Source organism: Strigops habroptila, chromosome 1, assembly GCF_004027225.2.
Source record: "Strigops habroptila isolate Jane chromosome 1, bStrHab1.2.pri, whole genome shotgun sequence".
In the NCBI taxonomy this organism is placed as follows: domain Eukaryota; kingdom Metazoa; phylum Chordata; class Aves; order Psittaciformes; family Psittacidae; genus Strigops; species Strigops habroptila.
The window spans coordinates 90,243,216-90,258,204 of NC_044277.2; the positions used below are offsets into that span (position 1 = coordinate 90,243,216).

The 14,989-nt window shown below is 44.1% G+C and overlaps 1 protein-coding gene across 8 annotated transcripts in view; it reads left to right on the top strand.

Annotated features, from left to right (window-relative positions):
- The first annotated feature begins 254 nt into the window (after positions 1 to 254).
- NUP153 (nucleoporin 153) overlaps positions 255 to 14,989 on the top strand; it is a 45,855-nt gene continuing 31,120 nt past the window's right edge. For 4 of the 8 annotated variants that reach the window (XM_030506254.2, XM_030506300.2, XM_030506272.2 and 1 more), the window contains exon 1: positions 687 to 803. In XM_030506254.2, coding sequence (XP_030362114.1) covers positions 702 to 803 — 102 coding nt within the window. In that variant the 5' untranslated portion in view covers positions 687 to 701. Of the gene's footprint in view, positions 804 to 9,866; positions 14,597 to 14,989 lie in introns of those variants that run through there. The other 4 variants (XM_030506280.1, XM_030506273.1, XM_030506264.1 and 1 more) reach the window with 4 other exon arrangements.

Genomic DNA, 14,989 nt, shown 5'->3' on the forward strand with positions numbered 1-14,989 from the left:
GCTTCGCGCCCTGGTGGCGGGTTTCCTCCCCCCCCGCCGCGCTCTGCGGGCCCCGGCAGCCCAGCGGGGGCGCTGCCCGCCGGGGGCACGCTCACGCGGCGCGTTGTGGCGCGGCCCCTCCCGCTTCCCGCGGGCGGTGCCCGTGCGCGCGGGGGCTGCCGGTCGGTCCCGCTCTTGTGACGCAGCCCGCGCGGGGTGGTGACGCGAGGCGGCCCGGGCGGACGCTGTGTGGTTGGTTGGTTGGTCGGTCGGCCGGAGCGGGGGGGAGGGGTGCAGCGGCTCGGCCGCGAGCGGGCGGTGCGGGGCGGTGCGGTGCGGTGCGGCGTGGGGCCGGCCGGCGCCCGGGAGCGCGAGCGAGGGAGCGGGCGCAGGGCGTGCGCGGGAGCGCCAGGGGAACGTGAGAGGGAAGGCGCGCGCGCGCGCGCCGCCGGTGCGCGAGCGAGCCGGCGGCGGGGAGGAGAGGGGAGGGGCAGGCCGCGGAGCCCCCCAGCGCCAGGCCGCGCGGCGCGTGGCGGCCAGGCCGGGCCGGGCCGGGCCGAGGCGGTGGCAGCGCGGAGCGGCGAGCGCGGCCGGGCCGCAGCGGAGGAGCGCGGCCGCACGAGGCGGCCGGCGGGGGCGGGGGCCGGGCCCGGCGCGCGCGCGCGGCGGGGCCGGGGCAGCGGTGGGGGGGGAAGGGGGCAGTAGAGGGGCCGGATCCCATCATGGCCTCGGACGGCGGCGGCGGAGGGGTCGGCGGCGGCAAGATTCGGACCCGGCGGTACCACCTGGGCGCCGCGAAGCCTCCTTATGCGAGGAGTAAGCAGGTGAGGCGCGGCGGCGGGAGGCTGCGGGTCACCCCCGGCGGGAGGAAGGCCCCTTCCCCTGAGTCCCCTCAGCGGCGGGAGCAGGCCCGGCGCGGCGGAGCCTCCCCTTCCTTCCCCCTTCCTCCCTCCCCGTCCCCACACGTGCGCGGGTTTGGGCCGGGGTTTCCCGGTGGAGCGGCCCGGGGGGTGGAGAAGGGTTTCCCGCCGGGGCCGCGGGGATTCTGGGATTTCCGGGCGCTCGCCCCGCTCCCGCTCCGCCGGCAGCCCCGGCCCGCGGGGGGATCCTCGCCTCCCCTTTGTCTCCCGCCGGGCCGGGGGAGATGCCCCCGCTCGGCAGGGAGCGAAGGCGGTAGGCGACGGCTGGGAACTCCTTCTTCCGCGCTGCGCCCCGCCGCTGCGCTGGGCCGGCCGCCCCTCGGCGGGGTGGTCGCGGGGTTTTGTGTCTGGGCTGTCCGGTTCCTTAACGACCCCGGGGCGAACACCCGGAAGAATAAACTGTGCCTGCTGTCTGTATGCACCCGTCTCAGAGTGAGTTGTTACCACCACCACCCCCCCCCCGTCAAACTAATGCTGGGTTATTAGGCGTAGTTACTCTTCAGATTTAAGCGCATCGCTTCTAAGATTTGCCTTTCTTGATAAAGTTCAAATCTCAAATGAGTTTGAGTCGGGCATCCTCGGCTGTTTTTTTGTGGGATGCTGCATGCAGAACCCTCGGGTCTGCATCTGGTAGTTTCTTCAGCCTCTTGCCTGTGTCTGAATATGCTGATGCAGTGCAAGTGAGATGTAATTCATAAGGCATTTGTTCTCCTTTGTATTGTAGGACAGAGTAGACAGATAACAAAAACTAGTGTAAATTGCTGCACAAAAAAGAATCCCATGCCATTTAGAGTGGCTGGAGGGGGGAGGAAGCAGAGACCTTCCCAGCTGCCATTAGCCAAGAAATTGCAAGATGCCCAGAGACAGTGATCTGGAAATGACTTCCACGTCTACTTATGAACCTGAGGTTGACTGTTCAGCCAAAACCTTTACGTTATTACATTGGTAGCATAAGCTGGAGGGTTGAGTATTGTATGCAAAATTGAGGGAGTGTTATGCACGAGTCGTTGCTTGATTAGTTTCTGTTATTTGGGAAGTGCTACACTTAGTCTTTTATATAGTGGTGTACAGCAGTGTTGTCCTTGTAAAGCTAGCACGGTGACTCTTCATACAAAGGATCGCTGCACTTATAGAGCAGATGTCAACAGCTCTTATGTGAATGCTGGAATAACATTGAAATTGCTGTATCTCGCTTGTGTTGATCCTGTGTAGGTAGCTGATAAACCTTACGCTTGAATTTGAAATGATCAGTGTAGATGGTTTTCTGACTCTTCCATTGTCTGTTACCTCGGCGCGTTTTCCAGTAGGTTTTTTTAAACAATGTGCCAAAGCAGACACGTGTTTGGGGAGATCTGTGGGATTCTGCCCAGAGAATGGATGCTGCAAATCAAATACATAGCTCAAATTAACAGTAATATGTTGGGAGGGGAGAGGGGAGCAATTGTAATGATTAAATAAATAGGCAAACTGATAGATGTCAGACAGGCCCACTTGTTCTAATGGATAGCTTTTTAACCCTTTGCAGCTCACTAACCTGCATTACAGTAAAAGATGAGCTCTGGGTAGATAGATAACTTAAATTGGAATTAATTGACAAGTGTTCTATTTTCAGTATAATGCCCACTCTGCAGAAGTATTCTGTGGTTTAGTGTTGATTGTCTCTCTGTAATGAGTCTGGGAAGACAAGATAATGCTTAATGCAGTCCTGACATATGAGGTTATACCTCTGATTCTGATCCTCCTAACTATTATCAATAAGTAGATTCATAGAAATACTTTAATAGGACTATTATAGGTGCGTGTGGTCAAAACTGCAGTCCTGAAAACCCTCGGTCTCTTCTCACTGAGCTCCGAAGGTGCCGGAGCACTGTACTCAGTATAGGTAATAGCCTTAAAGTTGTTAGGACATCTGATTTTTTTTTTCCACTTTTATGAAAGGTGATGAGCATGATGCCTGGCTCATGACTGTCTGCTTTCTGGATGTTGTTATTTTGCTATAGTCTCCTGGGGAGTTCAGTCAGGTGAGAATTCTCCGATCGTGCCCGACGTGTGCTGCAGAGTTAGTCTGCTATAAAGTACAGTGACAGCTTTAGAAGACAGTTGGAAGAGGAGGTGTTGCTGCTGCTGCTTTTTAATGACTATTAGCTGAAGCATTTGTTCAGAATGTGGTAGACCCTGCTTCAGATGCCTTTTTTGCCTGGAGGGATCAACCTACATTTTCCACTTTCCGGGCAAATATCCCAGTTGCCAAGCTGTGTGTTGTCTTCAGTTCTCCTGGCTGAAGCTGTGTTACTATCCAGAAAAAGAAAGCATGATTCACTGAGCCAGAAAGAGGATGTCTAAGAAGATGTTGCTCTCCAAGGCTGGGGACATGCAGGCTCTGATCCTTGATTTCAGAAGATGTTTTACGTTAGATTTTCCTTGGAGCAAACATGCAAAGCCTAATATTTTCTGCCCTTTTCTCCCCAAGTGCCTGATCATTAAACTTCAGAGCCATGCATCATTATGTTTGTGTGTGTGGTTTTTTTAAATCTAGAGCCTTTTTAAAAACCAGCCTTAAATAGGAGAGGTAAACAGACGCTGCCTGGAAGAGAAGACTCTGACTTGCAGCTTGCGTATTCTGGAAGGTGGTGATACGGCTACAGAGTTCCCCAGTCGTGATGGAACTAAGCCATGGCATTTTCACTTCTGAGCTACCCTCCTGCATTACAAAACGCGCACTGTCAGCAGCAATGTTATTAAACCACCACGCAGAAAGTAGCAGCACTGCTAAGTAAAGATGGTATAGACTCACCCACTGTGAAGGTTTGTGGGGTGGGAATCACATCTCAGAAAGAGCTCTGTTGTAGCTCTGTGTTGGGCATTCTGGGGGTAGAACTGAGGAGTCCCTCCGCATTGACTGTACTTTCCTAGTTGCTAAGTGTTGACAGCTCCACGCTGAATGTGTTGAGTTTAGATTACACTGCGCTTAGCGTGCTACCTATTTACTCAGCCATCTCATGCTGCAATATCCAACCTCTCTCTGTACTGTGTAAGGAGCTTAGGCAGTTGGGTTAAAATTACGGCTTCTCTGAGGGCTAAACGTATGCAAGCAAGGAGCTGTTGTGTCTCGCATCTGAGTTTCATCTTCCGGATGTGGCCCTGGGGCTTCTAAATGCTGGTTTGTCCTCGTCATGTAGGTAGGCTGATGATGGGGATTACTGGTATGAATGTGTTATTGGGATGAGTATTTACCTTGCTGACTTATTAAACAGCTTCTAGTTTAGTGTGTGTGTATTCCAGTTGTTAATTTTATGTTTAATTTTGTGCTTTTTTGTGTATGCACTGGTTTAGCCTGGAATAGTGCCATTCTCATTCAGGTAATATGGATTTCACAGTTTCTAAATGTGACTTATATGAGAGGAGCTTAAAACCACTTGTTTTGGTTATTTTTAATTAAGCATTTGAATGAAAATGTCCAGGAACTTTGACTCACCTGGACTTTTAAGCTCATACAAGCAGATTTGAGTGTGAGAAAAAACAATAACCTGAAAAGTAAGCTTCAGGCTGGAGCTGTTTGATATTAGAAATAATATTTTTAGGTTGAAACTTCTGCTGTGGAGCGATAAGTTTTTGTTGGTGGTTTTTTTTTTTCCTTATATGTGTGCTTGCCTGTGCATATTTATAATGTAGATGTGCTACAGGATACACAAGAAAACAATCTAAAGATGTTTTCCTTGATGAAACCAGCCTGAGTTTCTGCATGTTTGTAGTTGGTCTTGCGGTGATGTAGTCAGGATATTACCTGAAAGAGGGGACCAGGCAGCCCCTGCAAGGCATATTCGCTAGTCCTGGTCATGAAAGTCCTGTCTGGATTGGTGAGTTTCACAAAGTCACTTGAGAAATCATGGGAGATTCTTCCCAGATGAAATAGCTACAGGATCTGGAGTTCAGACTATGCAGCAATGTCTTAATTGTTACATTATCACCTGCTGCTGTCTTGAAGGTAGGCCAGTTGTAAGCTGTTGTTTGGAGTATGCATGGCATTTTCTTGTTGGGCGGTGACTGCAGGCAATGGGCAGAAGGAATCTTATAAACCACCAGGTTTATTTTAGGAGGAAATTATGAAACTCATATGCTAAAGAGTTCCTAGAGTACCACGTTGAGTAATGTAAACTAGGTAAGGTTTCATAAACCTGAAGCAGGAAAATAGTAATTTAAATAACCTTTTGTAAGAATGTCCATAGGGACCAACATGAGTATAATTGTATTGGTTTAACTCTTTATCAGTAGGATTGTACCTAGAAGCTTGCTTAGGTGGTTGTATTTATAATTGTATGCATCTCTGCTTGTTTTGGTTTAGTCGTAGGCTAGCACATTAATCTAAAATGAATAGATTTGAAGGAATGTTTAATATTAATTTAAAGATTTGTTTTAAATGAATGAGCTAGTAGTTAATGTCAGAGGTTTTGTCTCTTTCCCAGCAATATCAGATTGTAGTAGTGAACCAGATGTTTAAATGCGGTACTTGGCTTTCTACTGCTACCGGAAACAGAAATGTATTCTGGCTGGGAAGAACTTTTTAAGCTGAGATATTGACAATTTTCTCTCATTTAGGCTAACAGTACTGCCAGCGGTACAACGAATTTGGAACGATGATTGCTGTAGCATTTTATTAATGTTTTGGGTTTTGTCTATCAAAGTGTTGTCATGACAGCCTTGGAGGCTGTGAAGTGTTGAAGAAAAACAGTATTAGTGAGCGGTACTTTAGGAGAGGAAAAAAGCAGATGAAATAGACTGTGTTAGCTGGGACACTGCAAATTGCCTTTGGTTCCTGGCAGCACATCACTTCCTCTGAGTTATTTATTCCTCCAGTCAGTAATTAGAACCGGTTCTTGCTCCCCTGCCGTGGAGGAACTGAGCTGCTGCTGATTCGAAGGACTGTGAGAGGACAGAGTTCAAAACGTCTTTGCGTGCCTAAAAAAGTTTGAGCAGAGCTATTTCAGAGGGGTGCACATGTGGGCTACCGTACCCTTGTGTAACAAATTCATACTGCAGTGGGATGACTGGCTCAGTGGACTTCGGGCAAGCAGTGGATGTGGTTTACCTGCACTTTTAACAAGGCCCTCAGCATGGTCTCCCATGTTATCCCGGTAGTCCTGCTGGTGAAATGCAGACTTGTCAGGTGGACTGTAAAGTGCTTGGGAAATTAGTGGGACCATTGGCCTCAAAGGGTTGTCAAATCAGCAGCAGAAACTTCTTGTGGCAGCTGATTGCTAGTAGAGGTTCTCGCAGATTGATATTGATGTCTTTATTAACAACACGGAATGAAGGAATGGCATGTGTCCTCAGCAGGCTCCCAGATGATACCAAACCTAGGGGAACATAAACTGTATCATGTGATGAAGGATGGGACTGCCTCTGTGGGATCTTGATATAAATGAGCTGCCGGAAACCTCATGAGACACAATAAAGGCAAATGCTAAGTCCTCCATCTGGGACAAAACAACTCCACCTTCTTGCTGGACAGCAAATTGAACCTGAGTTAGCAGTATGCCATTGAGATGAAGAAGGCCAACTGCATTCTGGGTGATATTAGTAAGAATGTGGGAAGGATGTTGAGGGAGGTGGGTTTTCTGCTCTATTCAGCACTTTTAGGGCTGCATTTGGACTATTGTGTCCCATTTTGGCCTTTCCAGTACAAAAAGAAGATGTTTACATACTGGAGTGAGTCTTGTTGAGGGCTACCAAAAGAATCAGGTTGCCAAGAGAGCTGGGTGTATTGAGCTTAAGAACAAATAATAAACAAGAGTATAAAGAAGGTACAGCAAGGGTATTCTAGAAGGTTCACTGCAATAGGAAAAGAGACAATGGACTCCAGTTGCGAAAATGAAAATTCTGATTAAATATTGGGAAAAATCTTTTAACTGCGAGGACAGCCAACATGTTGGAAGAACTGCCTAGAGAGGTCTCCAGCCCTGGAGCTGATCAAAACCCAGGTGGGCACAGTGACCTGTTCTTGGCCCTTCTCTGAGCGGGAGTTGGTGTAGGTGACCTGGGGTGTCATACAGCTTCTGTGTCTGTGTGGTTCTGTGAGTGCTGCTGTTGGACCACAGAACACCCACAGACATGTTGTTTCAGTGTAAATGTCAATGTTACTCTAGGTTGGTAATCCTTTTGTTGGTCCATCCTCTAATTCTGTCTGGTTTTGAGGGAAGAGATAATGCCTCCGTCTCGCCTTTGGATTTTATCTAGAGTAAATTGCAGGGTTGCCCTAAAGAAGAGAATAGCTAAAAGGCTTTTCTCTCTCTCTTTTTTTTTTTTTTTTTTTTTTTTAAAGTGTCTTCTGTTGTTTTAGTGGTTGGTCATTTTCTGCTATTGAATTGCAAAAACTCTTTGAGCTTTTTGCATTTTAAAGTTCTGTGTAGTCAATCCAGTATTTATTGTGTAGCTATTGTGCATCTAAAATAGGTTGAATAGTGATATTTATACAGTCATGAGAGAAGGAGATGTTCCTCAGTATATGTTTCTTTGTATGTACTACTAGAACAACATAATGAAAACTCCTCTGTGCTTTTTGTAACAGTACAAGTCCTCAATGATGAGGAATTGAGTGTCCACAATATTTTTCTGATGAAAAATTCTAGCCATTAGGCAGATTTTTTTAATTACTTGTTAGGGTATTAGATTACTTGTCTATGCATTTTTGTGAACAGCTGCCCTAAATATATTTCTTGTTTGCCTTTATACAGATCTCTTGTGGCAGGTATCTCCCCTCTTGGCACTACATTCCATATTTTATTTTATCACAGAATCACAGAATGGTTTGGGTTGGAAGGGACCTTAAAGCTCACCCAGTTCCAACCCGCTGCCACGGGCAGGGACGCCTTCCACTAGACCAGGTTGCTCCAGCCTGGCCTTGGACACTGCCAGGGATGGGGCAGCCACAGCTTCTCCGGGCACCCTGTGCCTCACCACCCTCACAATGAAGAGCTTTTCCCTAATATCTAATCTACACCTCCCCTCTTTCAGCTTAAAGCCATTCCCCCTTGTCCTGTCACTACATGTCCTTTTAAAAAGTCTGCCTCCAGATTTCTTGTAGGCCCCCGTTAGGTACTGGAAGGCTGCTATAAGGTCTCCCCAGAGCTTTTTCTTCTCCAGGCTGAACAAGCCCAACTCTCTCAGCCTGTCTTCATAAGAAACATGCTCCAGCCCTCGGATCACCGTTGTGGCCTCCTCTGGACTCACTCCCAACTAATTAAAATTTTATTTTTTTTATTTATAGTGCTGCTTTTAAAGTCTTTACTTGCCTTGTCCTTATGCCTAAATGCTACAGGTCTTATCTGCCTGTTACAAATGTCTAATTGAAAGTACAATTTAAATGCACCTTTTAAGCCAAAGAGATGGTAATTTCGCTAACAGTTGAGCCCCTTGAAGGTCGTGTTATTCACGCTATATGTCGCCACCTCTGGTGGGAGATTGTTATACCAGCAGCTTTGTTGGTGGAAGGGACCGGGTAAGTACTCTCTAAAGCCTTTAAGCCAAATCAGTTGGACCATCTTAAAACTGAGTGAAGGCAAGCATGAACTAGCTTATTTGACTTTGCCTGAAGCATAAGTAGTTTTGCAACTTGCTGATACAGTGTTTGTCACTGTGGTATCCTAGATTACTGTACAAAAATATTTATTACTTAAAAGATCTTAACTGTAAGATTTGGTTTTCTTTGTTTTTGTTGGACAGTTTACAAATACATTCCCCTTCATTTGACAAGAAAAGACCTTTTTCCCCCCTTTGTCTAGGAAATGCAGCAGCACTAAAGCTTTCATATTAGGGCAACAGTACTAATATTTCTGAGGGGGTGAAGTTTCCTTTGAGTTTCTATAACTTATCTCATAATTGTGTGTTGCATTTAATTACAGTGTTTTTGTGATTGTTTGGCTTGGTCGTGACCACCATGTTTTTTGAAGTAAGCCTAAGTTCATCTTTACGTTCACCTTTGCCAGGAAAAACATATACAAACACACTGACAGCAGCATGCACTCAAGTCTGACAGAGTTTTAGCACACACACTAGCTTTGCCTGTAGAAAATTTTCTTTCTCCTTGCTGAGTTCTCCTTGTTGTTCATTATTATCTCCGTAGCTCTGCTATGGAAAGAGTTGGGCCAGAGTGTCCTGGAGAACTGACTTTGCTTTTAGTTGTGATTGTACTTTGAATCAAACTCTTTGTTTGAAGCGTCTCCTGGCTCCTTCCCCTGCTAGACCTCAAGGTCTGGTGACCTCCAAGACTACAGTAAATCAAGGAAAAGGTTAAACAGTTCAGCTGGTCTTATCTTTGAGACTGAATTACAGGTCTAGTGTATAAACATCTCATTTGCTGTAAATGCAGGAAAGAGGAAGAGTTTGCCATTTCTATTATCAGTTATGTTTGGTGAAATTGAAATACTGTAATGAATCAGGTCTTACTGTATAGAGAATACCTACAAGATAGAAACTTTAATGCCTGAATTGTGTATTTGAGTCCTAAATTTAAAATGTATGTTAGCATATGATGCTAAATCTGATAACTTGTACTAATGGCCTAATAAAGACCATTTGGTGCTATGGGAAATAGATTTCTTGATCATTCTGATTCTGAAAACTTCAAACTTTTTGTCTGTGTGGTTGTGTCAGAGTTTGTTATCCCGATGCTGTGGGTTTTTTTTAGCTATTGTTGTACTTGTTAAATAAAAATAATCAGTTTAGACTGTAGGGTTCCCTTATAGGAAAAGAAAAATAGTCTAAGCAGCATTTAAAATAATGTAATTCTGTGTACTGTTTATGAAACCTGACTGCAGCCACACTGCGTGTGACAGTCTTTCAATAAATAGATAGTAATTCTACTTACAGTACCTTCCTAGATTGAGAAAGAAGCCCTTTAAAATTGCTTGTGAAGTTGTAAGTGAAAATAGTTCTCTTTAATCTTAAATTTTTTTTGTTTTGATGCTGACTCAAAGTGTAGCACTGAACATATGCTCAGTAATTTACAGTGCCCATTGCTCATTGGTGCTGAGGATGAACTAGAACCTAATGTAGTGCTTTCTACAAGGAAGGAAGAAAAGTGCCTTGTACTTTGTGTGCTCTTTGTAATGTCACAGTGTAATGTCACTGTGTCAACTAAAGGTGTGGACAAAACCTGAGATAAAACCATTCAGCGAAACAAGGATTTAACCTAGTGGGTTAGCACTGATTTATCTATCAGGGCATACACTGGCATTTTGCACTCAGATGGAAGTGATAATGATGGGTACAGATGGTGAAAGCAGTGCCAAAATGTAAAACAGCACCTGAAGTTCCCTGCACTGTTTATTCTAAAGCTAACTAGACAAAGGAAAATAGGGCTCACTTCAAGCAATGAGAAGGAAATATACTGGCATCTGGTATCATAATCCCTTCTTCATGATTTTTAGAAATAAATCTGATCTAGTCCACTTGCCTTAAAGAAAATTGTTGTTTTCAAATGTTACATAATTAATGGCATTCCTGGAACATATTGTTCATATTAAGTCATAGTTTTATTGTCTTCTTTTCTAAATGAAATGTCAAACTCTGCTGTCCTTCATCCAAATTGAAATCACTCCCCAAGTAGCAAAAGCAGAGTTAGTTTAAGGCAGTCTAAGTTTGCTGCTGCAAGAGACAATCATGTCATATTCCCGTTTCTGTTCCTGCAGCCCAGCCACATGGTAAGCTGGACCAGCGACCTGAAGCCCTTGAAGGGCAGTCCTCAACGCCACAGTGTGTAGATGAATTTTTGACTGGATCTTTTTGATAGAGCCTTGATAGAATTTGTCACTTTGCTGCATATGTGTGCTAGCAGCAGCACAAGGGAAGGGCGAGTTGGAGACGAGAAAGGGACAATCTCTTTAATGGCAGTACAGACACAGGATGGTTAAAAGAATGGCTAAGTTCAGTTTCTTCGGCCTAGCTCCCTGATCTTGCTTTCTCTCAGGCCAGTTCTCGTGCTGTGAGCCAGTTGAACTCATTAGTTCAGCAGAGAAACATGTACTTTTTGCCAGATTAATGAATTCAGCTAGTACGGAGAGTAGCTGCTATGTACCAGAGCTGGCTTGAGGTAACCGTGGGGGATGGAGAGGGCATGAAAATGCCTTTTTTGATGGTTAGAAGTGGTTAGATTGATCTGCTCTATAATGGTGAACTTCACTGTTAGGTGCAAATTTTCTTTTTGAGGACTCACTGATTCATATGTTCTAATAACTTGAACTTTGAAATGGGAAGCAAATAAATCTCTTGAGAGGCCTGGAGGTAAAAACTTGATGCTTTTCAGAGGTGTGCATACAGTGAAGCAGAAATTGGCTCTTTTATCTGGTTGCATATTTAGCGTCTCTGACAAATTCATGTTAGTGTATGACCTTTATATAATCTATATATAGTATTTTTCATACATCTTGCGGTGTTTAGTGGGATTTACTTAAGCCTCTCAAACTGAATCAACTCAATTACAAAAAATAGATGTTTTCCAGTAATGCATCATTGCTGAGTACTCCTGCCAGCACACACCATCCCCCATGCTATTTGAAAGACCCTTATGAGCTTGGAAAACTGTCCTATTCCATAAATATTTTTGGTCAAGTAGCCTACTTTTAAGTTTGTAGGTTGAACTGTGACCATAACCTATTGATTTTTCTTTCTTTATATAAATCTGTTGAAGAAATGGTATTTTGAAGTAGGAAATTACGACACGTTTATTTACTATTTAGTATTTCTATCTACATAGCTTTTGCTTAGAGTTGCATCTCAAGGCAATATGCCTTGAGTAACTGAAACTGTAGTTACTGTTGTGGTGGTATTTGTATGCATAGACATACATCTAGCAGAGCTGCAGACACTTAGGATGATGCACGGAATTTGAAAAACTGTTGTAAATATCTATTCGTAAGTACTGGATCTTTTCAGCAGATTTTTTTTTTGTGGTTTGGGTTTTTTTTTTCCTTGCTTGTTTGTTTGTTTGTTTGTTTTCTTTCCTGCTAATACTTTAGGATAAGAATAGAGTATGAGCACGCTTAAGATGAGCAGACAACTGTTGGTGCTGCCAGCAGCTCTCAGAGTGCTGAAATCAGTCAAGTTAAGGACTAAAACACATTCACTGACTAAAACGCTGCTACGTGCAGTTGGGATTGCCAGTAGATTACGTCTACTGCCCTTTAACGATACTAAGTTTGGTGCCTCTGTGGCCTGCAGAAATGAGCTGGTACGAGCACTAAAGCTCGTAACAGCCAGTGCCACTTCCTCTGCTTCCAACCTGGGTTTGGAAACAAGAAGAGTTTTTGTGCCATAGCATGTTCAGTGTAGGTGTAGTGAATGAAGGTGTTCAGGAAGGGACTGGTACGCATTTGTGGCATGAGGAGTTTGGGATTTGAGCTGTTTGGTCAGATTTTGCTGGAGGAATAAGCCTGTTAGAGTTGTCTTGTGCTGTGTCTTTTGTATTTCACCTCTGAAGATCTGTTTGCATCAATGAGCTGTGCGGTATTCTTGCTAGCCTTATAGAAGAATTAGTGATGCCTGTGTGGGGAGATAGTAGCACCGGGGAACCTGGAATGGACAAAGTATGGAACTGGTGGCACAGGAGGAGTAGGGAGAGTGTTCTGCTGCTGACAGGATAGGCTTGTGTTGCATGTGCAGGGAGAGGGAAAGGGTGATCAAACACATATACTGAAGTTGAAGAATAAGAAAACTAAAAGGGTAAGATTAAAATCGGACAGCTTTAAAGACAGTGTAAGGTGTGACACTTTGTTGAAAGTCCTGGCAAGAATACAGGAGTGCGCATGTTTGAAACGTGCAGTTGGTCAGTGGTACCTTGACTGCCTGTCTTGGACAGGAGTCCAACCATAAGGCTTTGTTGATTGGCTTTCAGCTGTGATGGGCAGGTAAGAGATGCCATAAGGAAATTCTCATTTTCTTGCTTTCTTTTTTTTGTTGTGAGAATGGACATACCCTGCGGTGTGTGGCTTACTTCTAGTGAGGATGTGGGTTTTATTAGCAAGAGCTGTGTTTGATGGTGGCTCATGCATAATGCCTTAATAGTTCTTTCACAGCGCCTTTAATCAATATTTTCATTTTGCAGACAGAAAATGGAGGTGCGTTTCCATGTGTTTTGCTTTTCCTTGCTTTGTCACTAAGCCAGCAGTATTTTGGAGCACAGAACAATGCTTTTGGTCTTCCCCTGAGCCTAAACCAGATGGAGCAGCCTATTAGTACTTGTTAGAGTGTGGCTGGATGAGTTCCAGCTCCTGGATTGGTTTGGGAGCTTACCCAGTGTTAGTCTTGAAGTGCTGATGATATGGACAATGCTAGCAGGGCTGCCATGTGCAAGAAAGGGTCAGACCAGTCTGGTTTTAGATGTGGATGGTAAAATGTCATCTTGGTTAATTATTAGTCTAGCTAGATTCTCCATTTACTCATTTGGATTACTAATGATTGGGTGGTTACTCTTCTGGATGCCTATGATTTCTTCCATCTTGAGTCTCAGATAGCTTTCAGTCCTAGGAAGATTTCTTCAGCAAAAGAATCATACAGGTTAATTTTATGGCCAATAATATCTATTCTCTGACGGAGAAACTCTCTAGCAGTACTGAATGCAGTAATAGTCAACTTTTTGGAAAGAGCATTGCCTTGGATGCAGTTTGCATCCTAACCATTTGCTTATTTTGGCACTCGCTCCTGTGAGTTCCTGATACACTTTTATTCATAACAGCAAAATATTTGCCCTAAAAAGTGGGACAGTGTCTCAGGCAAACGTGGAAGTGAGGGGCTGAGGGTGGAGTGGGGGGACTGCCTCTTTGCTGGTGCCATGCACTGAACTGTTTGTGAACTCTGTTATTACATAGTGTTAGTTTTTGTTGGAAAGCTGAGGCTTAGTATTTATGTAGAATAGCAGCGACATCCTAAGCATGGCACGTTGTGTGCATCTTTGTATGGTAATTGTGATGGATGTGTTTATTACTCTGTATTCTGTCTGGTTTAAACTGTCTCTGGATATTTTGTCTTTGTGCAAGTACGAGATTAAATTACAGATCGTTATGAAAAATGTCAAATTGTAAGTTAAGATAACTGAAAAGGCTGTTTTCTACCTTCCCTATCTCCTCTTTCTCCACTCCCTTCTTAACTCCAGATTCAAGGGTGCTTAATATGTTTGTAACTCCTGTTAGTTGGTATTTGCATTATCGTGTATGAGAGACTTGAATAAGTGATATGGGCTTCTTTTTTCGTTTGCGTGCTAATGTTTTTTAGGAAAGTTGAATACAGCAGAGTTCTTGTTTCAGAATTGCTTACTAGACTGTAACTATTACACGCTCAAAGAATATTCTCAATTTCTACACCTGAATTACTATTTTGACTAGAAAATTTTGTTGCCTAAACCCAGAAAAATATCAAAGTACCTTGCCAGAGCCTTTGGTACATGCGTTAGCAGCTGACAATGGAGTTCAGCAAAAATCTCTTTAACTGTTGTTACTTTTCAGTTTCTAAAGTGTTGAAATTGCAGTTTGCATGCAGCTTGCAGAGTTTAGCAGCTGGTTCTTTGGCTGTAGTGAGAATAAGAAGGAGGGAGCTCCATGCTGCAAGTGATCTGGTGCACGGGGTTGAGATTTGACAGGAAGGTGTGTTGAAATTTTGAGGGCATGATGTCTCCATCAAGGGGACAAGTGACTGCCTAAACAAAAATGGTAAATAAGTATTGCTTAAACATAGAACGTAAGCATTGCGATGAACTGTTGATTGTCAAGATGGAAATGGCTGTTATATATTCAGTAGCTGCAGAATGTTAAGGTTTGGAGATCCAAAACTTTAAAATACCATTAAATGAAATTTGATCAAAATGGATCTATTTAATGGTCCTGTAGTAAGGCATCTGCTGTTCATCTACAGCTATTTCAGGGTACTCTGGCTGTTCCAAGCATAACAGTGTTTTTTTTTTGATATTGCAGTTCAGCAGCAGAAAAATTAGAAATATTTAAGTTCAGTGATTGTAGCAGCTATTATGGTCATCACTATCACTGCAAATAATTGCTGAGCTTCTGGTTTTGATGATTTTCAAGTGAAGGTGTTAAGAGGAGGAA